General features: G+C 36.5%; 1 protein-coding gene across 4 annotated transcripts in view; it reads right to left on the bottom strand.

Annotated features, from left to right (window-relative positions):
- LOC135214477 (NADPH oxidase 5-like) overlaps positions 1-27,500 on the bottom strand; it is a 141,521-nt gene that overhangs the window by 46,858 nt on the left and 67,163 nt on the right. Inside the window, exon 1 of one of the 4 annotated variants that reach the window (XM_064248844.1) lies at positions 26,044-26,460. The exons of the other annotated variants lie outside the window; for them this stretch is intronic. Within the exon in view, the coding sequence (XP_064104914.1) occupies positions 26,044-26,135 (92 nt within the window). The 5' untranslated portion in view covers positions 26,136-26,460. Of the gene's footprint in view, positions 1-26,043; positions 26,461-27,500 lie in introns of those variants that run through there. 4 annotated transcript variants of the gene reach the window in all.

The following is a 27,500-nucleotide window of genomic DNA, read 5'->3' as shown; positions in this document are numbered from 1 at the left end:
CGTATCAGGTCGATAAGTAAAACTAGTACAATAAGTCTAACACTGGCGCAATGTTAGATTTATTCAGCAAGTTTAAAATGCAAAAGCTTAAGAGACATTTGTAAGTCATACAGACTTAAAAATGAAGGTAGGAAAGGAAATTTTAATAGTAGACAAGAAGAGAACAAACCCAAGCAAAACCATCCTTTTTTTCAAGCATTTATTAAGACAGTAATGAATTGTGTTTTCACTAAAACTTCTTCACATGCTCAAGACTTGAAACCCGGTGTTATCAACAGATGGAGTGAAAATAATACGTGCGATTTTTAATATCCAAGGTCATATATTCTTTCTAGACGTCAAATACGATATGAATAGGTGGTTTTGAGATAACAGCTTATCATCTCTGCAGTAAAAAAATTTGAAATTTTAGTTATTGCATTAGTTAACACTACCTCCGTCTATTCTTGGGAACTATACGACACAAAACATTATGGTTTTAGCATTAAGAATAATGATAAATAATGTCTTTCATTTAAGTTTAACGCAAATTTACCTCGTAATGAAATTGCTATGATCTAATACTTGAGAGCTTCTACTTCAGAGAATGACACAAGACCTGAGAGTTTATTAAAAGCTATTCTTTTGTTTCGAGGGCAGAAACCAACAGGGCTAATTAATACTGAATGTAATATAGGATCCAACTAAAAATCCGTTGTATCATACGGTATATTGATTGCGCGCACTGATTTTATTTCTATAGTAAGCATTATTATTATTATTATTATTATTATTATTATTATTATTATTATTATTATTATTATTCAGGATGAACCACATTCTCTTTGAATGTCTATTGGTTTGTATGGTGTTTTTACGTTGCATGGAACCAGTGGTTATTCAGCAACGTGACCAACGGCTTTACGTGACTTCCGAACCACGTCGAGAGTGAACTTCTATCACTAGAAATACACATCTCTCACACCTCATTGGAATGCCCGAGAACCGAGGTAGCAGTTCAAGACCATACCGATCATGCCACTGAGGTGCTATTGTCTTTGAATGCGCCAAAAAACTATTGACTTGCTAAATAAAAATAAAAATGCCCTTACGAGAGCTCATCACTTTACCTTCATCACTAAACCACATCACACAGTGGGATTCAACCAAAGTGTAGCATATACATACCTGTGGAAGGAAAGAAAGAAAATGTATATATATTTTCTCATAATTTTAATTACATCTGATATAATGTATCGTTATTAACTTTACTAATATTACTCTGAAAATACTGGAAATATATTGTTTCCTAGTCACCTAAGATTACTAGTTATGACTATCTAAAGGCCTAATTTATTCTAATACATTATTAAAAAATTTGAATAACATACATAAATTTCAATAAGAAAAGGTGGTATAAAAAAAAAACTGTAACTTTCGTTAACCCAATAATTTAGAAAAATAACTCTCGAAGGTTATCTCACAAGTGTCAACGGTGACGAGAAAAATTTACATACCTGTAGAAAGAGATAAGTAATTTCGGTAAAAGGGGTCAAGTCTTCTGACTCAAAGCGGGGAATGACTTAATCGTCAGATTAATTATAGATTTAATTCTGATAAAAACCACACTTAAAAAAAAAATAGACCCTTCCACGGAAGGGTAAGGAATCATGATGATTTTCTCATCACAATGATTATATAAACTCGGCCATGATGATAAAGTCGTTTGCATCATCATGTGTGTGCATGTTTGGGGGGGGGGGGGCGGTGAAGGTTTGGAAAATACTATAAACCAATCAATCTTCATCAGCAACAGGAGTTAACTTATTCCCCATTTTTAACAATTTCAACCGGATATTTACAGACGAAATGAATAAAGTGGTTACAGTAGCTGTTCACAATATAAAAAAATTTCTCTCGAAAGGAGGCCGTGAGAATGAATGCTGTACCCATCAAAACCTTTCTATTTGGGATAATGAACAATCTTGGTGTCCTAATCATTCCTAAGCAATCTCAGAATTTTAGGGGGCTTGAACATTACCATGTCAATAAAATTTCATGTGGGAATGACCATCTTTCTCCACAAATGACCTTACTTTATCGCAAAATTGAATTGGGTATTTGGGGCATAATGACTAATCTTCAATTTTAGATCAGGCAGCCCTGTTATAAAGAAAACCGGGGTCTTGATCCAGGGTTTAGGAGAAAAGCATTTATCATAAACTTCATGTTTTCAGCAATGACTTCATTATCTGTCACCTTGCAACTTAATCATTAAGGATTTAACAACGTTTCAAGACCCAAGTGCGCTTACAGTAACGAGAGAGAGAGAGAGAGAGAGAGAGAGAGAGAGAGAGAGAGAGAGAGAGTAAAAAAAATGTGAATGAATTTCTTCAATAACATGATGAAACAAATTCAAATTGTTCGGCAATAAAATATTTGCTATACTTGTCCGACACGTATAATATAAAGTGGAAATCCGCCTTATCACCTTCAGTTATTTGTGGATTTACGTGTTATCTCTCTAATACTAAGTATATCCTAATTTTAGACTGAAGATATATATATATATATATATATAATATATATATATATATATATATATATATATATATATATATATATATTATATATATTGCAATAAACATATTAATACAATATTCATCAATGCATCCTGGGCAAAAGAGACCTGACAGACTCATACTGTAAATACATTTAAGTCTTTTCAAATGATAAATACTGCGTAAACATACATAAGGCCTAAGGATCTTGATTACAATTAAATACATTATTTAATTAAATAAACACCTCAGACCAAGATAGACTCACAGTACAAACCAACGAAAGCCTCAACATGTATATGAACAAACGCTACCTAAACACAGACCTTGGTCACTAAACACAAGAGTACACAAACACACACACGAACTACTCAAGCTAAACGTTACGTAAACTGCGCAAAGTACTTTAAAATGCGCCAATTTTTGCCTCGCCAATATATGAAACTGCTGCTTCGTAAATTTCAAAAGAAGAGCGGGACGAGACACTTAATGGGTTCGGAAGCTTTCATGTTTTACGACTCCATGCGGTTTTGACGTTGCGTACTATGTTTAGACGGTCACGAAATTACCAGACACGCCCCCCAACCCATCCCTACCCAAAAAATATTAAATAATTAATAATTCACTTAATTTCGGCCTTGAATTTTACACACTTAATATTCTGAACTCTTTGTTCTTTTTACCGGTTTGTACAACTTTGGCAATATTAAAAGATATTTATCAGCATGTCCTCCTCCGGTCCTAAGTACGGGTTATTGAAATTGTTTAATCTGACCTTTTTACAAAGAAAATCTCATACAGCCATAGACAACTGACAAGAGAGAGAGGAGACAAATATTCTTCAACATTTATGAGGGAAAAATTCTAATTATTAACCCAAATAAGGAATATATCATTTCATATAACCTAAAGACGCTCTTTGCTAACAAATCTTAAGAGAGTGATTGAGTAGTTTCGAAGACTCCAGACTAAACGCATTTCTAAATGTAGTTGTAAAGCTATGCTAAAATGAATGACGTTTTCAAGATTTAATATCCCACTGAGTGGTAAACCTTCCAAGCTGACCAGATACACATTAATTAATAACATTTTGTTCAAGGAACGGTAATTTCAAGAAAAAAATTAAGACAATAAAACTACTGAACTGATGCAAACCTTTCTACAATATCTGGGGACGAAATACAAACTAAAATCACAATATTTTAAAGTAAATTGTACTCTTCCTAACTACACAAACCTGAGGGCCTTTACAATACAGACTAAAACAAATGCTGCAATGAATTGCAACAACATCACGTCTTAATTGTGCTATAGTAAATTCACATTAACCGTGCATTTGATAAGCCAGTCACAGGGCTGGAAACTATCAGTCTCTCTCGAGAATTCACATGGGTAGGGTCTATGTTCCACCTCTCCTGGGCGATACGTATTTAAAAAGTATCCCTAAGGAGAGGTGGAACATACATCCTGCCTATGTGAAGTCTCGAGAGACTGAGCGTTTCCAGCCCTGTGATTGGCTTATCAACAGCCAATCAGGAGCGCCGTAAGTGACTGGCCTAGAAATCAAATGCACGGTTGATGTGAATCTACTATAGAAGTAAACTTCAAACCTTGCAGTGATTTGATACGACGCTTAAAATGTTTAAGAAAAACACGTAAAAAATTCAGAAATAAACACTTTGAAAGATAAAAAAAAATAAACAACAACTAATACAATGCTCACAATATTAATGGCAAAACTCGTCCTCAAAATACAGTACATAACGCTGATTTCAGCCAAGACATCCATGAACAATGGACATCACCATTACCAACACCATTTTTTATTAATTTCCTTTTTTTTAAATCTTCCCCCACGGTCTTTTCGGATACACCACGGATCTTACAGTCTTCGATTCCATCGCGTGTATCAAATTACCGCCCTAACCACTGCGGTTTTTAACGGGCGGCCGAGCATTGCAGGAGGGAACTTGCAGACTTTCATTAAACATCTGGCGTTAAGCCATCGGCAGAGTGGCAGGGTGGAGAGATGTAATTATGATACCGGATGGCATTTCGATTTAGCGCCTCTATGAAGTTTACCGACATGCTACCGTCACAAAAGCAAAGGTCACAGGCGCAGCTTCTCTTCAAAGACACTTTCGAAGGTTTGCGTCACAAAACAATTGGAAAACACAGAAATGAAAAAATTATTTTTTCTCTATGTGAAAGATGGACAATACGTCAAACTAAATACATTTTTCCACGTTGAAGCTATCTGAGCAGGACAATTATCTTTTCCTTCAATGGCTTTGTTAATCCTGTAACTTTTTGCTTTAAATCATCCGTGTCCATCCACTCATACAATTTGAATATTATGAAGGGAGTGAAAGCAAGAAAGTCGTTAGATCATAATGTCAAGCAATAAGAAAAGAAATTTGAACAGAAGCCCGTGGCCTTAATAAATACAAGACTTATTTTAAGCATAAAGCATGTAAAGCTGGCATGAATATGGCTCAACAAAATAGGATCCCTGCATGCGAAAGAAAGAGAAATATAAAGTGATTTACATATTCCTTAAGAATGAGCCATTGTTCTCGTGTAACTTCAAAATAAATGCATGTTTTTTAAACCATTTCAAAGAATAAGACTATCCATCTTCCTTCAAACATCAAACGTAGAAAATAACCTCATGTCTAAACAAACAATGCCGCTCAAACTGCACACTCCATTTGTAACAAAAAGAATAACGCAAACAAACTGCGTAGCCATACATCTAACCAAGGTTTATGGCCACCCGGAGTGACTGCAACTCCCCTTAAGTGCAATTTAAAACGCGTAATACTAAGTTTCGGCTTAACGAGTGTCATGCTGACGTTGGGGCCTCCATGTTGTTGTTGTTGTTGTGCCTTCGCTTAAGCCCTTCTGAATGAGTGAAAGAGCTTGACAGTGAGAGTGAGTTGAATAGCCAGAGGTATGCTTGAACAGAAAAAGCAGTCTTGTGTGTTTTAGCACTTGAATATCCAAAGCTTTGTTATATAGTCCTAAATAGTCAGACGTGATTTAGCATTTCAAAAAAGCCAGAGGGAGTCGGAATCTCTTGGGAACTGGTGACCGAATACAGTCATCACAAACAATGTTATGAACTTTCAGCACCTGAATAGCTGAAGGCAGTCTGAAGCGTCTTAAAGGGAGCTCGGTTTATTCTAGTAGTTGAATGGCTAATGAGTCCGATGTTCTTCAGTACTTAAGTGGGACGTCTGGATTTCTTATGATTTAAAACCGATGTGATTTGGCACTTCAATACCCAGAGGAAATTTGATGTCCTTCAGTTCTCGAATAACTACTACATGCTGTCTGGCATCCCTGCGCTTTAGTACATGAATAGTCAGAAATATTCTGGCATATTTTCGAACAACATTCAAGATTTATGCTTCAGTACTTAAATAGTCAGGAGGAGTCTGGATTGTTTAAACATTTCAAGAGCCAGAGGAAGTCTGACCGTGTGGTTTAATATCCAAACAGTCAAAAGTTTCTGGGTTAAGTTAGACCAGTTGGAGTTATGTAACTGCCTTCCATTTACTGGACTATTATTAATCTGTAACGAGAATCATTCATGTCATCTTACAAATAAAACAAACGATGGAAATAAAAATCTCCCGTAAACCACCCCCCCAAAAATAAAAATAAAATTCCCTCATTAATCTGTACGAGAATCATTCCTGTCACCTTACAAAGAAAACAGTAAACTATAAAAATAAAAATCTCCCGTACCTAAAAAAAGTTCAAACGATGAGGAGTAAAAAAAAAAACGGCCTCGTCCAGGTACCGTTAAAATCCAAGATAAAAGATATTTTCGATAGAAATATTGTATTTTAACTTGTTAAGAAGACAATTTCTTAAAATCAGAACTACAAATATTTCCAGGATATAGAAAATAAAAAAATATATACAAATCAAGGGCACACCGCAGATTTAACCAGTAGCCTTAAGAACTACCTATAGAAAATACGTAGATGGTATTAAGTCTTTAATCCCCTGGGTTTCTTTAGCATCCAAGGTGTCACTCATAACAAAACAATATTATGTCTAATATCACATTTTACAGAGAATAATTAATATACACAAAATAGTTATAAACACTAAATAATAGTGTAAACAACAATAACCTACCCAACTAAACACCAACAATATTGTGATTAAGAACATATCCCTTTTACAATACGACCTCTGTGTCCATCAAGTTGATCCAAGATCACACTCGGGAGCCTCCATGAGAACTCGTCGATTTTGGAAAGACAAAAATTCAAAATAGAGACGCATTGGCAGATCTGGACATTTCACAATCTTTTGCCTTCATCCTTGACAGAGGGTTTGAGAAACAACTGACACAAAAGTTGAAAACAAAATATGTCAGAATTCCAACGCGAAGATAGGTATGTTTGGTATACACAGCACAGCGCTAGACATACAATATGCGCATTTAGTTAATCAGTAAGTGCTTTCAATCACTCACTGCCACTCCCGAAAGACTTACGAGTTCTGTAGCAAAATGGTTAATGTAGCTTAAATCAACCATACAAGTACTGACCAACCTTATCGCTGGTCAACTTCGCAAGCGAAGACCAGCCGTGTAACAGAAGTGTTACCTGTATGATGTCCAGAGTGCTTACTGCCATACTACCATATGTAGATTCATCGAGAATTTCTGCTCGGAGTATGAACGTAAGTCATGTCGTCTTAAGAAACTCCAAGGTCAAATGCCTTAGATGAAACCAGAGTTTGAGTAAAAAAAAAATAAATAAATAAAACTTAAAAATTCTGAAAATCAGGCTCAGAAGGATGGAAAGAGTTTCTAGTTAATATAATACTCAGTGTATCGACGCTACGCGTATGAAGTTCAGGATAATTGAGTCGTTATACAGATCATTATAATTTTATATAAGTACATCAGCCGCTACACCTGCTACGATGATTATTACTAGTCGCGCGTATGGAAAGCAGATGGTCCACTGCAGCCTAGAATTTTTTCACTTTCAATCTCCTGCCAAAAATTTGTTTTAGTGCCAAGGAGTGTGGTACAGAACCCAGTGAGTTACTAATCAATGTATATTTATGCTGAAATTGGAATATTATTACAAGAACAACACATTTCCATCGAAAATGGCAAACGGGTCATTGCAGAGGCAGAATGTCCTTGTGTGATTAGTTTTAAAAAAGGTCAACCAAAAACCAAGTTGAAAATGGTCGTATGTAATGAAGATGAAAGCAGAGCCGACTAGAGAGAATTACAGCAAAAAAATGAAAGTGGGGCAGGAGGGGAGGGGGGCCAGCAGCAAATAAAGGTAAAATAAAACGCTAGAACTGCAGATCAGTCAGAAACAAGAAAAATATATCTAATGCCAAGGCGTTACGATATCAAGGGTTTTCCAAAGAACGGGAGAGCCTTTTGAACGCCCAGTATAGCATAATCGTGCCCTGACAGGTTTACGGTAATTCAATCAGCATAGGGGCACGACCCTTGTGACCCTTTTGCCATCGAGCGTGATTTCTACCTTTCGAGGCTTCGACCCTCTGCAGGGTTGTAGAATGCCCCCCCCCCCCACCCCCCCCCCCCACCCCCCTTTCACAAGCAGTCCATCACCGAGTAGTTATACTATCAGGGCCTTGGCTGCGTCCGCCCTTATTCTCAGGGAACCAATTTATTTCTGTTTCACGCCCATGGACAGAGACCGTGATCTCGATGCCCTCCTCAGCGAGAAGTCATTTCCTGAGCCGTTGACGCAACCGAACAACCGATTTCCTGCCCGGGTCGAGGATTACCTCTAGAATTTCGGCCCCTCCAGAAGTGCAGTCCCTTGAAGACTGGCTGACGTGTCGGCAGTCAATCGTTATTGCCGTTCAAACGACTGCAGTGCTATTGTTATCTCCGATTACGAGCATCCGCGCAGTGTACAGGAAGTAACAAAGTGCTGCCGGTTTCAACATACTGACCTACATATTGACAAAGTTGCAATTCGTGCAACAGCAACTAGTAAAATTGATTCATTTTGTCAAGAGGCCTATAATTAACGATTCAACGGATAAATAAAAATACATACATGCACTCATAACATATAAATATTAGAATATAAAAAATATATATATATATTATATATATATATATATATACATACTACCTACATATATATTACTATATACTTTCCCGTTTTTGCCATATTACTATATACTTTCCCGTCGAATAAAATTGATCGGAAAAGGAGACCTAAATGCGCCCCCCCGCCCCTTATCTCTCTCTCTCTCTCTCACACACCACGAAAGATCTGAAGAGATTTCTATACACACACACACACACACATATATAGATATATATATAGATATATAGATATATATAGAGTTATATACAATATATATAGATTATATTAGATATATATATTAGACTTATATAATATATACATTTATATAATATATATTATATATATATAATAGATATAAGATATATATTTTTTTTTAATTAAAAAAGGGTATATATGATATATATTATATATATATAATTATATATATATACTATATATATATATATATAGATATTATATCTATAGGATATATATCTATAAAATATATATTATATATATATATATATATAGATATATTATCTATATATATCTATAATATATAGATATATATATTATATAATAATATATAATATTATATTAAATATATATATATATATAATAGATATATAATTATATATATATCTATATATATATTCTATATAGATATATAATATAATAATATAATATATAGATATATCTCTATATATATCTCTATATATCTCTATATATATCTATATATATATCTATATATGTGTGTGTGTGTGTGTGTGTAGAACTCTCTTCAGCTCTTTCGTAGTGTGTGCCGTGAGAGAGATAGATAAGGGGCTGGGGAGGGGGGGAGCATTTATGTCTCCCTTTCCGATCAATTTTATTCGACGGGAAAGTATATGGTAATATGCACGGTTCTTCACGTCGAAAAAATCGCATAAAATTGGAAAAACAAATTACACTTTTAACCAACGCAAACGAAAAACGCGAGCATAAATCCACGGCTGATGCAAAGTGCCTTCAATCCCGTTGTCATAAAAGTCACGGTAAAAATGTCATAAAGAGGATAAAAACCGGGGGCTATTATCTCTGCTATAGGATGAGACGTAGCAACAATACAGTCCAGTCCTGGCCTTTTGTCTCAGTACCAAACCAGTCATTTCTTTTTAGCAGAGAACTGTCTAGAGGTATGTAGAGCCGAAGTACTAGTTGAAATAACTTAGTTGAAAATTTATAACCCGTTCCGTTAGTACGTTGCGATCATAGTAGTTCAGATGTTACTCGTTTCTTTATATCCAGCGAGTCGCTTCGACGTAGATCTCTCCACAGACGGAACATAAGTCTGGGAACTTATAACCTACCTTCATAGTTTGACTTGAGTAGCAATAGGTCCAACTAGGCCCGAGAAGCTAACAGTGACTAAGCGAAAGTTTGTTACATTTTAAAACAGGGCAAACATAAGAGAACATTTGTATTTATACAAAAGGGATATTTTGATAGCAGTATCAACCTCTGAAACTTGAAAAAAAAAAAAAAAAAACAGACAAAAGGGATATCTTCATTCATGTGTGTTCAAGTCTGAACACCTAAATTTATCATCATTTTGGTACAGCGGAAACAATGGCACGTGAACAACAACAAAAAACAAAAAATAAAATAAAATACAATAAAAACACTATCACCGGTCAAAGGCAAAATGATGAGGTTGAATAGAAAGGTACATTGTCTAGTATAGAAAACAAACCATTAAAAACATTTCGAGCTTAAAACATTCCGGATGTTTCGTGCAATAAGCTTGCGATGTTACCACTATGACTAAAAATAATTACAGGAAGATCACACATTTTAAATTCTTCAAGGAGAGAACTGATTAGGATACAAATGTTAGGCAAGAGTAAAGCAAGGAGAAATTATACCTGCTGTTAATTATTAGCTGAAGCTAGGCAGACCTCTACTTCAAGTGGAGAGGTCAAGAAATAAATTGTGACCACAGCTTGCCCCATTACCTTGCAACAACGCTGTCTCGGTACTTCTCCCATATCTCGAAGCCATTTTCGCTCGTTTTATGGGACTGCTAATGCTACCGTGTTCCGGCATTTTAAAAGGAGGAATGTCCCATGAAATTTCACTTTCATTACACTACAACATAAAATACCAATTCGTATTGTCGTGTACTTCCTAAAAGATTCGAATTTTATTGAAAACGAGGTTTTTAGAGGTGCATTCTAATTAATGAACGATAATGACATATAAACAGTGGTGGAATCATTTCCTCGAGTTTGCAGAGATCTATGGGGAAAAATCCATCAGAAACCACAGTTAAATGAAAAAAAAAAATACATCAAGAATATCATAAATACGGAAAAAAAAACCATCCCACAAAAAGTATCAAACCTCAAGAATTCAACGGAGACCCCTCTAAGGAATTAAGAAAAAAACTTCAGGAATTAAACAAAAAAACTAATAATAATAATAATCAAAATTCAAGTAATTAAACAGAAATAACAGCCAGAAGTGAAAAAAATAACTTCAAGATTTTAACAGAACTCTTCAGGACAACGCTGAATATAAACAGAGTTCTATCACTGACGTCGTAACAAGCAGTAAAAAATCCAAGAGGCTGTGAACATTCATTCAATAACACTTTTCTCTCCTTTCTTGAAATTTCATAGACACTGCACTAAATAAAGTGCGCATCGTTCTCCCGGACTGAGTGGCCGATCTAATATTAAAACCCGCTTCACAACTGTCATGGTCCTTCGGGGGAGAATGGCAAAAACATACCATAAATCTTAATAACGGGTGGAAGAAAAAACTCTGTATGGTTTGCTAATTAGTGCGTGGCTGAAACTATAGGGAGTTAATGGCTTTCGTGGAATGGAGTTCAAACCATACGCAAACTATGGACGTCGGAGAACCTTATGGTGTCCCTTAAGTCGAGGAGTAAATCAGACGGACCAACTAACTTAGCACGAAAATCACACCTTGATTGTTTGTTTTTATGGTGTTTTTACGTTGCATGGAACCAGTGGTTATTCAGCAACGGGACCAACGGCTTTACGCGACTTCCCAACCACGTCGAGAGTGAACTTCTATCACCAGAAATACACATCTCTAAGACCTCAATGGAATGCCCGAGGTGGCAGGTCAAGACCATACCGACCACGCCACTGAGGCGCTGAAAATCACACCTTGAGGACTCCGTGAAATACGAAAAAATAGAAAGAAGGGTTTGGCAGGACTAAAAAACCGTGGTTTTCATTACTCTTTCACAATTTTTAAAGTTCTTAAAAAAAAGCGACCTTATCACACCCTTGTTCACGTCTTATTAACGAAGAGGGATGACTCGGGACTTCCCCATAACACTCCGTGATAAAGAAATGCAAAAAAACTCCGACACCTACTTCATTTCACGCTGGTGATCAGAAAGTGGTGGAGATTTTGCAATACAAAACAAAAAAATCTACATGAAATAAAAAAAAAAGCTTTAACGATGAAATATGAACAAAACTAAACGTTTAGGAAAAATCCTAAATTATTTAGTAATCACGGCTGGGTGGATAATTTGCAAAGTATATTAACTAAAAGCAAAAATGATAGTGAGACGGTGGAGACTTTTGCTGAAATTATAAAACTACGAAAATACTGCAAACAGAAATGGTGATAAAAAAAGTTATCAATTTGAAAAAAATTCCAGATGTGCTGTAAAAACATAGTATTTTTTCATTTTTAGATTCTTGGAAATAATTGAAACAAGAACTGGTTAAGAACTTAAAACTTCATAAATTTTATAAATATTACAAACAAATTCGATTCGGGCGATATCTTGCAAAACGAAGAATGTTGCTAAAGTCTATCATTTTATCGCTGAACAAAAGGGGCTCAATTGAATAATTAAGGCTATACAATAACCCACCATTAGTGGTCAGTTACGATATTTATTAAATTAAAAAAACTCTCAACAGTGATCGAATTTTTTAGCAATAACAAATGATTTGTTTATGTTGCTGGTAAATGCTCCAGCATGTGTGAAGGGATACATCAAAATCTACCAAATGCCGGAAGTTTTTGGACAAAATTTTATGCAAATGACGAAGTATATTTTAACATTCCACATTGTAGAAAACCATGGAAAAACTATGGTAGGATCGCTTGGGAAAATGTCCAAAACTAACGGGCAACACAAGGCGTAACAATAATAGAGTGGCAGACTAAACAATTTTGGAAAACAATAAACCAACTTAATAAAATCAAGAAATGGGAAAATAATGTTCAAAACTAAAGAAAAATTAAATTCGTCTTTGACACTGAATAAAACTCAATTCGCAAAATAAAGAGATAGTCGATCATCTATACAGATAAACTACAAAATAAGCACAATACGGATTAGGAGACTAGAAAAAAACTAATTCACAAAATAACAATGCAAGTGACCGGAAAAAAAAAAAACTTTTCAAAAGCCATTTCGAGCCGAAACATGATAAACTGCGATTAAATTTCCCAGACATGACCTAAGTTAGCACAGCCGTTTCTAACTGCCCATGTAAGTCGGAAGTTATTATATGCCAAATTGGATCTTTACTTTTTAACCGCAAGCTTCTATTATTATTATTATTATTATTATTATTATTTATTATTATTATTATTATTATTATTATTATTATTATTATTATTATTATTATTATTATTATTATTATTATTATTATTATTAACACTTTTTTTTTTTTGCAAATCTCTACAGATAAGAATTCCTGTACATGAAAAAAAAGCTATATACAGATGTGACACCGAAAATACTTGTTTAACGGTTCAATATAAGATATACATCTAACCGAATCTGAAAGTTACAGAAGCAAGTCATTGAGGGATACTCAAGAGACGCAAAAATGAGGAGCTGGAATTCATTTATCACCCACGAGAAAATGATCCCAGATGAATTATCTTAATCTTAATCTTACATGTACTTAATTGTGATAACAGGTGACATACAATAATACTGACATGGTTTTTAATATGGCTGGTCTATTTTGTATAAGCATACTCTAGTAAGTGCGAAGCCGCTTGCAGGTCAATGATTATTAATAATCCTTTTCTGGTGTAATATGAAGAAATAATTAGGAATCTCATATTTTCATGAAAGGCTTTGGATTCTCCAATTAGCAAGATGTAAATCCTTTGGTAAAACGCCCCTGAATTCGTTGCCTATTTGTTAGTCTTTTATTCATTAGCAGTTACTGAACAAGCGGTACAGAGTACTTGCTAATAAACATACCGAAGAGAAAACCCACTTCCCTCTCTTTCACGAACGAAAACAGAAGGGTGTTGAGAATATAAATAATAAATTTACAATATACCGCTAAACATTACCGTATGTATTGCCAGGTACTCTTCGCTGTTCCTAAATGACAACAGACTGGCCCTAAGTTATCGAACTAATATTTTTTATTATCTTGGTCGTTCTAACTTTGCTCGTTTTCATGACCTAGTGTCGTTTTACCCGACCGAAAAGTTCAACCACCTTTTTCATTTTTCTGTAACTACGATATGAACAACCACTTTCTACTCTTCTCCCTTATCCGGGCTTGGGACTGGCGTGAGTGTACTACTAATTTTGAAACACATGCAATTTAGCTGTCACTAACCGAATTTCCTCTTTGTGTGGAAAGTCATGTAATGTGTAAAGGGCCGTTTTACGGATCGTTACCGCCAAGGACATCCTGATCTTGCGGTTTGGTACTGGTGCTTCTTGAAGGGCCGACCAGCTTACGGCAAAAAGGTGGTTTTGTACCGTCACAGTCCGTCACACGGTGTCTGTTGTATTTCCATTCGTATAACTTCAAATGTGTGAGTGTGTTTTTATTTTATTTCTTTTACTGGATCTACAATTAGGGTGCGATGTCTGTGACCAGGCGCGGTATCTGACGAACTACAAACTCGAAGGATATTTATTTAACAAGACAATGCTTTCTAATTGAAGACTTCTGCAATGGCTTTTTGAACTCCAGGAAGATTTTTAATAAGTATTTCTAATTAGCTATGACTGAGAGATAGGGGAGAGTGAAATGAGAAGAATGATCTTTTTAATACTTGTTAAACAGTTTGCTAAAATCATAGATAAAAAGGGGCTGGAGAATACCAAAAGAAACCGGGATACGCACTGTAGATGTTTTTCCAGTCTACAGGATTTATAACAGGAAAAAACTTGTGGGAACACTGCCCAAATCTACTACCACTGACTAAAAACTTGACCAGTCCCATGGAGTTTGGGTTCAGAAAAATCTGTTACCAGACAAATTCCGTCCATGATTCTTTGAAGAGAATTCATATTAATTGACATGTAAACTTATAAACAAAACTAAACATTACTGAAATTTGCACTGAACCATAGCGGTCTGGGTGAAGCGGCAATGGATCAACGTGAGGCCCGAATGCTAACGAGCCAAATTGCTTGATTGAAGATGTACCCAGATGGGTATTAGATGGAATATCTGGTGTGTTTTACGCGTCAAGGGCTAGACCACCTTCCATAGGGACTCCGGTATTTAAAAAAAAGTGGTTAGTCTTATGGTAATTAAAAAAACTGAAAACGCTTGGATGAATTTGAAATTTTTTTTAAATCGGTTTTTCTGAAGCGTTAAGCAAGATCAATAAAATGTCTAGATAATTCTAAGGAAGCGCTCTGCCCAGAGACATTGTTTTTACTGAAAGATATACAGAAGAGTGTATATGATGAAGTACAGCCAAGATTAACTTGAATAATTTACCGAAATATGTGAGAATGTACAGTCTTTTGTTATGATTCTACGCAGAAAAGCTCAACGGCACTTCATGTTTAGTATGAATCCCTCAGGGATTAACGTAAGAATAATTAAAAGACGGACAAATTATCACCTTATTTCGGAAAAAGTTTTGAGCTATCTCACTTGTACTGCATCATGTACACTTTCTCTATATTGTTCACTCAAAAAATTTCCTTAATTAAAGAACACACTGTGCGGAGGTCTTCCTTAGAATTACCCAAGGTCAAAATAATTTGATAAGAAAAAAAAAAGCAAATATATGATGGCAATATGGGTCTTAAACCAAAACGTTATGACAATGTGACATCTAAGGATTAAAGAGTGAAGTAAATTAGAGTTCCAAATTAAGAGATGCACGACAAAGCACAATGCAGTGACTACGAAATAAATCTGCAAGAGCATTTCATATTTTATAATACTTTGTGGAGATAACAACCGAGTTAAAATATACATATCTACAAACTCCGCTTCCATCTCCTAAAAGGCCGACTTTCGAACATTAACAGCAAATAAGCAAAATTCTACCCAAAGCAAAATCTCAATAAAACACTTATTTTTTCCTCTCTAGGTCAACAACGGAGGGGTACTCCCCTCCCCCCCCTCCTCATTCCTCACACCAATCGACTACCTCCCAATCTTATCTCACCTTCTCCTTTGACTCATTACCATAAACATGACCCTTTACATCTCACACCTCATCACTTACCATTACTCAGCTGGGCGTGGGTCCCTCATCAAGTACAGACTCATCTGCCTCTACCATCTGCCTTGGAGATCCGGGCGGCCCCCCGCCCCACCCTGCCACCACCCTCCCTTTTACAACCTCTCCTGGCCCTCCATGTAAGACCTTTAATTCTTTTTTTAAGTCACGGTCTTTTTTTTTAAACTGCCAAAAACCACCCAGCCTCTCTCTCTCTCTCTCCTCCTCCTCTCTCTCTCTCTCTCTCTCTCTCTCTCTCTCTCTCTCTCTCTCTCTCTCTCTCTCTCTCTCTCTCTCTCATATACACCGCACAAGTAGCGTCAGAAGCAATTTCTCTTAACGACTGTAATCCTCACCACTTCTATGAAGCTTGTATATCTCATTAAGAAAGCTCTAAGTGAACGGCTCTCTCATTTGCGTCTAGAAGATATATCGACTGCAATCAAAACGGCGCAAGTGAAAGGACGTAATTCTTCAGAAATATTCAGGACGACGTAAAAATCTGTCTTCATTCAAACAAAAATTAATTTCGTTTTTTCCTGACTCTATACAGCCATTTTTCCTTAAAAGGGCGGCCTCTCTAAGGCTTCCTTCATTGTTAAGGCGAACTATTCTATTTTTTTTTTTATCTTGCTTTGGGCATCAAGTCTGGGCTGGGAAAGGACATTATGCTGCCCTCCCTTTGGCCCTAAAGCAGAGAGAGAGAGAGAGAGAGAGAGAGAGAGAGAGAGAGAGAGAGAGAGAGAGAGAGAGAGAGCGCGATCGATGGGTCTTTGGCATGCAAAGTAACAATTATGGCGTATGGGTCTCATTTGTCACCGCATGACGATGCACCTCTTGGCACGTCAAACGGAATAATGGGTAATTTATTAGGGAACATGTACCCGAAATCTGTTCGTGAAGATCTCTTTGAGAGCGCTACATAACATTAACAATAATACTTTATTGAAAAACTCATTGCTTAGAAATTTACAATAGACCATAGTTAACACTTGAGAGCTGGCGATAGAAGTTCACTCTCGGCATGGTTCGGAAGTCACGTAAAGCTGTTGGTCCAGTTGCTGAATAACCACAGGTTCCATGCAACGTAACAACATCATATAAACAAACAAACAAACAGTTGAGAGTGGCAAGTGTGATAAATAAAAAAAAGTCACATCACCAATAAATAAGGATGAGACTGTACCAAATCCAGACAAATAACTTAAGCTGAAGAGAGGAATATGAAAAGAAAATTAATTTTATCGACAAGAATCTCTTACGAATCCACATAAAGAAATGTTATTCATGACTTGAAAATCTGCATGCAAATATCAAAACCGTGACGGTTACAACAAGCACTATCCCTTAGGGATGGAGGTGTACCGCTTGCAGTCTGCCTTCCGTAGCATTCTGGAAACGGCACTAAAGGTTCTTCCGTAGAATTCTGGAAACGGCGCCAAAGGTTCTTCCATAGCATTTTGGAAACGTGCTGAACGTTCTTCCATAGCTTTCTGGAAACGGTGCTAAAGGTTCTTCCTTAGCATTCTGGAAAAGGTGCTGAAGGTTCTTCCATAGCATTCTGGAAACGGCACTAAAGGTTCTTCCGTAGCATTCTGGAAACGGCACTAAAGGTTCTTCCGTAGCATTCTGGAAACAGCACTAAAGGTTCATGAGTAGCATTCTGGAAACGGCACTAAATGTTCTTCCGTAGCATTCTGGAAACGGTGCTTAAAGGTTCTTCCGTAGCATTTTGGAAATGGCGCTAAAGGTTCTTCCGTAGCATTCTGGAAACGGCACTAAAGGTTCTTCCGTAACATTCTGGAAACGGCACTAAAGGTTCTTCCGTAGCATTCTGGAAGGAAACGGTGCTAAAGGTTCTTCCGTAGCATTCTGGAAACGGCACTAAAGGTTCTTCCGTAGCATGCTGGAAACGGCACTAAAGGTTCTTCCGCAGCATTCTGGAACGGTGCTAAAGGTTTTTCCGTAGCATTCTGGAAACGGTGCTAAAGGTTCTTTGCACAGCTCCTTCTAAACCACCGACTGCATTGCTTTCTGCCTTTTTGCTTTCCATCTGTTCAATTTGATCTCTTCGCCACCTGGATGCTGAAATTTCTTACTCCGATTTTCACCTTTCAGTTTAGAACTAATTTTTCGGAGACCTAGGAGATTCCGGAAAAGACTCAATAGTCTAGTTAACCTACTTTATAGAAAAAGAACAAACACTAATTTCCATGGAATGTAACCTACACGCTGGAGATTTAAATCGATAGAAACGTATCCATCACCTTTAGTAATGATGGTTTCTCTTCCTTCGTGCCGACACCCTACGGGAGTAGGCAAAAGGCGATGACCATAAATTGGCACAGGTCAAAGGTAACTGCCGATTTACCGTATTGAATTTTTACAACGCTAGTCGATTACACTAGTGGGTGCCGCTATCGGTAATTTGCAAAGTTATGAGAGTCAGACTGCAATTTCCATATAATAATCCTAAGAATGCTAAGCAGTAACGCATACGTTACTCCTCAAATATTATAATTGGTCAGCTCATGTTCTTGCTTGCGATCACCAGTGAACGACAGGTAGCAAGATGAGCGCTACGTAACTGATCTCTTGATGAGTGAAGTTTAAGTTACTGCAACATACTATTTGGTAAGTACCTGGATGAGTAACTACCAGTGAATGACTGACAACATAATAATATAAGCTCTCGTGGACATTGGTAGGGACGTGAAATTTCTGAACCTAATAAATTTTATAGTAAAAAAAAAGAAAACCTGCACACAGACATTAGGTTATCTGGTGCGAGAGGCAGTCATCAGAGTAAGCGAATGGAGTAAATGAGTGTATGTGAATCACTACGATTACTTGAAGATAACTAACGATTAAAACACTTCTTTGGGTTGATATTTTTTACATAACGTAGATAGCTACTTCAGTAACTAAAACACTCCAGATACATCTGATTATATAGTTCCTCGCTGTCTTTGCAATTAGACATTATATGTTTTAAACAATTTTATTCAGCATCGTTCATGATAAACTACAAGTACCTTTTGTGTTATCAAAAAGTAAAATAGACTGTTCATTTAAATGTTCGTGAATACTCCATTATTTTGAGTACAACTTTGGCTGAAATTCAAATATTCACTGCTTGACTTGGACACGGAAAAAAGATTTTCTTACAACAGATCAATCCAAGAATTCACGATGAGGATTTTGAAAATAGTGAATAGGTATTTATTTTACAACTATTTCCTTATCAAATGCATTAATGTAGACAATCCTTTCCCTAAAGGATTAAATATTTTCATGCTTAAAGATTTAATTATATTCAGTTATCTTTATTAGCAAAATCAATTATTTATTCTGTCAACACCCCCAAGGTGTTACACGGAGAAGATTGGTATTGTATCGTGATCAATAATCGCTCAGTACATTACAACCTCATTAAAAAACCACCGAAATTGCACTTAATGACATCTCTATGGTCAAAACGGCATTGAATCACCATCCAGGAAACCATTATATACAGCGACTTGGACACTTCTTTTAACCCATATAAAACCAAAATAAGTGGGAACTGCTCATTACCACTAACCAAGAAACACCATCACACAAAACCGTGAGACGCCCACTTCGCACGCTATCTTAATTCTCATTTTTATTAATTCATTATTTTTACTTCGGTGCAACATTTTCATCACACCCTAGCCATAATTCTCTTATGAACATCGAGAGAAAGCAGGGTTTAATGCCAATTAACGTACAAGTAGAATTTTTATCAACTAGTTTATGGTCTTCATTATTGGCGCCCAAGCTCCGTGTAATGAACTTGTCCTTCAGGGGGTGTTTTATGCCTTCGAAAGGGAGAAAATGCATCATAAAAATCGACATTCGGCTCCAAAAGATCACGCACACCTGATCCCAATTTTGTGACTGATGATGATAATGAAGAAGATGATGCTGAAAGCATGCAGCCTAACGGAGGCGCACCAGGCACCAGAAATGTAGAGAGAGATTCATTTTTACCGCAGATTCTCACTAAGTACCTGCCATAAATGTCAGAGGAGTAATTACTGCACGTAATTATACATGGATGAGTGGGGCTATTAATGAAAGTCAACTTGACATCCTCAATGCCGCACTCACATTCATAAACATTTGCTAAGCTAATCACTATACATTGTTCATTATCAACTTCTGAAGAACAAGAGACAAAATTTAAGTACCTAAGTACTTATTTCAACAAATTCTAGGTTGAGAGGTTTGCTTGACCAATGTCTTTTTAGAAACTGGAAATAATTCTTATAATAGAACTTAAATAGACTTCACTATTAATTAAAATGCTTAAATAGTATGGACACGTCACAATTCCGTCACCAAGACTTAGTCTAAACCAAACCTAAACCTATTACTATGTCAAAACGTTGACGGCTTGAGTATAACAAGATGGTTTCCCCCATTAATATGACTCGATTATCACTAGCACTAGATGTATATATCCCATCCTAATTTGGCTAGCCCGAGTCTTTCATGAGATATTACGTCATTACTGATAGACCTGAAGTCGGCTTATCACATGGAAATTGGGCTAGTCCAAGCCTACCACGTCGGAGTTTCAAGGGGCCTATGTTGTTACTAGACCTTGGCCTTTTAGACTAAATTCAAACTACTCCGCTTCCACAGTCCTCACCTAGCCGATGGTTGCAAAAACAAAACTGCCCACGCGTAATTTCGACGGAAACTCTTTCAAAATACGAAGCATTTAAAAGCCCACTTGATTTTCTCCATGTTTGAAGATGATCATAATAGTTATTTAACATCAACGATTATCTTGCAGTGTGACCTGGAAGCAAATACTAAAACTAATCAAGCTGATACAAAACGTCAGAACGACTACACATAAATATTCGGTTATGAAATTTGGTAACTGAATGAACTTATAAATTTTGCCTCGTCTATTTGTAAGTTGTAGTTCTTTATTAAATTAATAGTTTCGACTACTATTTTTCAAGGAAGTTTCTTTGTATCAAATGAACGTTTGCAAAGTTTGGATGATAATAATAATAATAATAATAATAATAATAATAATAATATAATAATAATAATAATAATAATAATAATAATAATAATAATAATAATAATAATAATAATAATAATAATAATAATAATAATAATAATAATAATAATAATAATAATAATAATAAACAACTAGCAGTGCTAGATAATAATTGATCTATGCGATAAAACTCCCATATCAATACTCTCTCACTGTATTTCAAGAAAGGCAGCGTCAAACTTGAACTGGAAAACTGGTTGACGAGAGAGAGAGAGAGAGAGAGAGAGAGAGAGAGAGAGAGAGAGAGAGAGAGAGAGAGAGTGAGTCACGTCTAGAATAGACCAGAATGTAGAATTTGGGCCAAAGGCCAAGCGCTGGGACCTTTGAGGTCATTCAGCGCTGAAAGGGAAATCAACAGTCAAGTTTATTAAGTTGCACTATGAAACAGTTTTTAGAGAGGATGGAGTCAGATGGAAGAATGAGAAAAGAGAATATGAACGAAATACTATAAAAGGAATGAAAGATAGGGGCCGAAGAGATACATTGACGCCACTACCCCACTACGGAGATCACGTCTACAAAATATACAACTACAAAATGCAGATGCAATGGAATTTGTATCTTAAAAAGTGACATGATGAGGATATTGTGACAACTACGTAAATGATACAAAAAGTTTTCGTTTTCGAGACCCTTCACTACTGGCTGGATTTTCAACAAGACATTTCATGATAAATCGTGTCTCAATTCTGCTGCGACAATGAAAAATGACCCACGATAATGGTGCCGTTTCTCTGATCACTGATGGATCATAAACACCCCCTCCCCCCCAACCACCACCCCCTACAACAGAAAGGAAAAGCTTCAGATCCAAGCGGACGGTTATTAACAAATTTCCATAAAAAAAACTCCTAGTCTAAAATAATTGAATTGAAACAAACAAAGTTTGAGATATCATGAGAACAGAAAATGCACGAACGAAAAACCAGTAAATAAATCCATGCTCAACTTCCTTGGCAGCAGTAAAACATGAAAACTAAATTGGAAACATGATTATTTCAACATTCGCTTACGGAAGTGAGACAGCCTCTTATGCGATCCTCTTCTCTCCCCTATCCTTATTATTCACTGCCTCTCTCCTACTCCGTTCCTCCATCTACATCCTGTTCAGCAAAATATGTTTTTATCTAACTGGTCATGTCTTTGCCAATTTGACGGAGCTACCTGCCTGTCCCACTCAACTATGCTCAAAACATTTAAGAATGCTTTTGAGTATTCTTGTTACAACAAACATGTCTTAATTTTTCTCTTCAAGGAGATGCCCAAGACCCAACGATGCTTTTGTCATTACTCTTTAGGCAAAAGAGACCTTCAGATTATAAGAATAATGGCACATTACTTTTACATCAAATTTCAGTGTAACAAGACGTGCAGCTGAGAGTGCAATTAATTACTCAAAAGTTTGCTAATACTACAGCTATCAATAAACGAGTATAATCATTCCAAAACGAACAATGGTCCGTAAATCATCCGTCAAGAAACCCCTCCCCAGCCTCCCTTTCTCTCCACCCCGAAGTAGTCCGCAAATTGCAGTCTTTAGAGATGGATGGCTGGCATCGTTTCATCCATCTTGTAGTTCACAATTGTTCCCAAGGAAAGCAGCCATGATAAATAAGAAAAGCCGCTCTTATTAACATTTTCAATCAATAAAGGTGAACTTAGGCTTACAGCTTATGCATCATTTTCACTAATACCTACTCCAAATCTTAGAATGCATGTTTCAAAATCTTAACCCTTTCATTATAAGCTCGTCGAGACGACAGCGTGTTCAGAATTCTGCTGGAAGGTCTACTATCATTTACTAACTTGAAGAAAGGAACGATTTCCCGTCCTGGTAGATAGTAATGAGGGATTAATTTTTCAAAGCCTGGTTCATTCATTCATCCTTCCATCTTTACCAGAGAGAGAGAGAGAGAGAGAGAGAGAGGAGAGAGAGAGAGAGAGAGAGAGAGAGAGAGGAAACGGGGTCAGTGGATATAAACCGACAAGGGCGAATTACAAATCTTTGCTTTATCAAGGGAAATCTGCTTAAATATATTAAAAGATATGATAACGGGAAGGGGGGAGGGGTGGTTTGCGGTTAAACTTGAAGTTTTTAATCTTATCAAGACCCATCAAAATGTGCCCCAGAGGATTTACCAAAATTCTCCAATTTTACTTGAATAATTGTTCAATATACAAGCTAAAACATTAGACTACCAACAACTCTTGCAAACAGTACTTCAAACCCAAGCACTACAGTTAACTACAAACCTGCATGGTAAGCAAGATCAGGCAATAAAAATAACGAACTGTGGTAAAAACATCCTCCAAACTGAAAATAGTGACAAACTTTATTCTTAAAGTAAACGAAAAATCATAAAAAAAAAAAACATCAGTTAGAGTACGGTACAATAACTCGCATTTTTCCCGAACACACCTCACTACTGCGGTTACGTCTACCGTGCGTCTACGCAAACCACAGTATGCGCTTTAAAGAAACCATCCAATAACGCAGAACACGTCTTGGTTGTTCAGATTATGTGTCCAGCAGTTCATCCTAGACCTTTTAATTCCCTTCAACAGATTATCGACACATACGAGCAACCTTTGAGCTCGTGCCAGTGCAGGCATAAGGTCAACTGAAAGAACAAAGACCATAAATTAACGGTACAGCTCCAGACGGGTTTAACGGAGCTTGTATTAGTTTTCGGTTTAAAAATAGTATTTAAAAATGGTTTGACTTGAGCCTAGAAACTTTCTTGAATCGCTATAGCTGATCATTGACTAGGGGACCATATTTTTACCATTTTCTTTATTTTTGCTTCATACTTATCTTATATCAACTTTTATTTCAATTTTTTTAAGCAGGTACAAAATCAAATTAAACAGTTGGGAAAAAGGTCAGGTAAATCATTCCTGCGTAACAATATAACAACAAACATACATGCACGTAAGCACGGTTGCATGTGACAAACGATGAAATAGTTTTCAAAGGGTTGAACAAACTACTAGTCATTAAAAGCTATTATTGAAAGAAAGGTAATCACTCTCTCACTCTTTATTACACACACAATGCCTTTCACCTAAACGGCTTGAAATTAATAGTCATCGAGAATTGTCTAATAATGGATCCTCCCTAGCCCTCTCATATTGGTGTACAATAATTCCTCACTAAAAATATTACTCTCACTCTCTCTCTCTCTCTCTCGAAAAAAAAAACAACTTCGAAGAACAACATCTCTGCATAAGAATAACTTTACCCGTAAGAGGTAGGTGATGCATGAGTCTTCCTAACGGAGAGGAACGAAAAATGTCCAGTTAACACGAACACAAAAACTGGAAAACCATAAAACTCGATAGAAAATACGATGGCATCGGTGATAGTATCGGTTATGGTGGTGACCTTTCACAGTTTTATACATACTAAATAATTAAAACCCTCGATATAAGGTGGTAGTGTAGCAGTGTTGAAAGCATTTAGTCGCCCAAGGTAATCACTGGAGATTTTGACGAGCTTAAAGTAGTTATCTCAGCAAGTAACACCCACATATAAAACCTTGTTTTGCTCTGTACTGATTGAGAAGGTAGTAAGTGTGACTAAACCATAACAAATATATCGCATGTACATTTTCTCTAAGTTACGAACTCTAATCCCACTCAGGAATTTTATCTACTGCTAAAAGTAAGCACCATCCTGAGATAAAAATTTCCGTCATTTCTCATTTTCTGATAAAAAAAATGAAAGTGTCTCCAAGGGCCGTTCAACACAGCATTGGGAACTAGCTTGACTTCTTCAGTCCACTGCAAACAACATTAAAAGTCGGGTGCCCATTATGGATGGCGAGTTCACAAAATCCTTTCTTGAAGAAATAATGCAGAGAACTTGAAAGCAACTGCTGTCAATATTTTCGGAAAAAAAGGGACCAGGAAACTTTCAAATGCAAAGCGTTGCTCCACTTGAATTTATGGAAAAACCATGAAGTATCAAAATGACCAGAACCAAAACATTGCCCACAAAGTACTAAATAAATAAAGTTAGATATTTAACTGTGAGGCGAGTTTTATACACACTAAACTGTGGTGGGGGTCCGCCCTATACTAACTCACACATCGTGGGATTTTCAATGACTTTTCCGTTATCTCCCATATAATTAAAATAATATAAATTCGTTTTACGCGATTCGGAACTGAGGCCTATTTATGTACGCAATTAAAAACACTAGTTAATACCTTAAAGATACCACAATAACAATTATAGGGAGGAACAGCCTATGATCTCTTAACGCGAAGTTTGATAGCTGAAAAGGGTTACAATGTTCACGCTTACCCCTTCTCAGTTATTTACTTGCAAACAGTGTATGAATTCAGTCTCCTCCCCTTTTGACACCGACTGTGACGCACCAAAAAATATTTTGGGTAACCCCCACCCCTTTACTCTAAAAAATATAAACCTAAAATCTACAACCTTAGTAAAAAATATTCTGGAATACTCCCCAACGTTACCAACCCGTGTAAATTGAACACTTACGATCAATATATATTTCTGCACCCTGAAAATATTTCGGTGGGCGTAATTAAATCCCAAAGCTACCATCGGATTATAGTATGTACGGTCATAACTTAGTATACTGAAGTGGTACATTGAATATCCAAAATATGCTTTCGAAAATATTTTACTCACCTTAAGACATTTTTGCCACCTCCCGTAAATATATCCAAATATGCTTACGAAAATATTTTACGCACCTTAGACTTTTAAAGGCATCATTGAAAGCCTCACCTAATCTTCAACCTATGAAATTCTAAAAAAAAAATTTGAAAAGAAGGAACTTACCCATTTTGTTTCTCACTCTGCAGTTCCTCATCTGGCCAAAGAGGTTCTCCATAGAATCGGTCGAGAAGCGGTTTGACCCACCCTTGGAACATGGCTCGTTTCGCCTCCTTTGTTGCACTAAGCACCTGCCCGACATTGGTTCTCGCTCGGAAATCCTCACTCTCCCACCTTATTCCTCATATTCTCTATTCTCAGTACCACTTTCAACAGTCTCGTGTCAGTTTACTGGACCGATCACACATTTCCTCGAAAGGGGTAAAAGTGTTCTTTGGATTTGACCTTGGTGGGGGAAAAATGGTTCGCTCACTCGTAAATTTAAACAACAATTTCCTGAATAAATTCTAAAATACCAGATGGAAATGTGAGGGGAAAGCTTTATTGAGGAAATGATCGACACTAAAACAACACGGTCCTCCCTCCGCGGAGTGCAGATTCTGAATAGAAAAATACGGGGTGCGACCTCTTGAACAAGGACTCTGAAAACGCAAACAGACACTCGACTCTTTTTTTCAGTGATACGTTTGGTATCATTATTCTTCTGCTATTATTGATAGTCAATATGGATACACATTCACATGGAATGTGCCAAAAAGGTCATTAACCAGCTAAGCAAGGTTCCATACAATAAAATATCTATTTTGGGGAATAAAAACTGGTTATTATATAAACTGGCGTCATAAGTGTTCCGAGCTGGTAGCCTGGTATGCCTAACCTTCTTGCCACAGAAGGCTTCGGCATGAAAGGACGTAGGTAGAGTTATTGTGTTGCAATATTTTCATATCGATTACTAATAGTTTCTAAACTGTAATGGGCCGATGCTATTGACATATAAGACTAGGTGACTAAAACGAGTCCGAGTAATAAAGGGGAAAAATTATACAAACAATAAAGGGGATTTTAAGAAAAAATGAACCCAAACCCACAAAAACAGACCCGTCGTGTTTCTGGCCGCAGTCCACAGAAAAATAGTCCAACAACCGAGTCATAAAAATACTCAGCACCAAACCATAGTCGTTCTCTGGCCGGTTTTAATATTTAGGCGTCATGAGGTTAGTTACTGCGACGCCACTTTGCATAAAGCAGTAAATCAGCATATTCTATCTTTTTTTTTTTTTCTTGGTAAGCCACATGAGACCAGTAAGCAAGTGAGTGGTCAACGATAAGCTCCTTATCTTCTGGCTTTCACTTTCCTCAAGTCTGTTACTCATTGTAATGAATTGTTTTAAGATTTAGAACCATACAACTCCAAACGAACATCAAAGTTTTACATTCTCATTCAATTAGGACTCGACAAACTGAGCCACAGGCATAATATTATTAAAATTTTTGGTATGGCAAAGATGAACACCTTTTCGCTGAAATCTGACAGATTTTTGCAGATTAAACAACCACTGAAAAGTAGGACAGCAAGGAACTTACTCATTTCTACTCAATAACTGTGACCCAGACTGTCTTCA

This window comes from Macrobrachium nipponense, chromosome 19 (genome assembly GCF_015104395.2).
Source record: "Macrobrachium nipponense isolate FS-2020 chromosome 19, ASM1510439v2, whole genome shotgun sequence".
Taxonomy (NCBI): domain Eukaryota; kingdom Metazoa; phylum Arthropoda; class Malacostraca; order Decapoda; family Palaemonidae; genus Macrobrachium; species Macrobrachium nipponense.
This window is presented reverse-complemented; position numbering and strand designations above follow the sequence as displayed.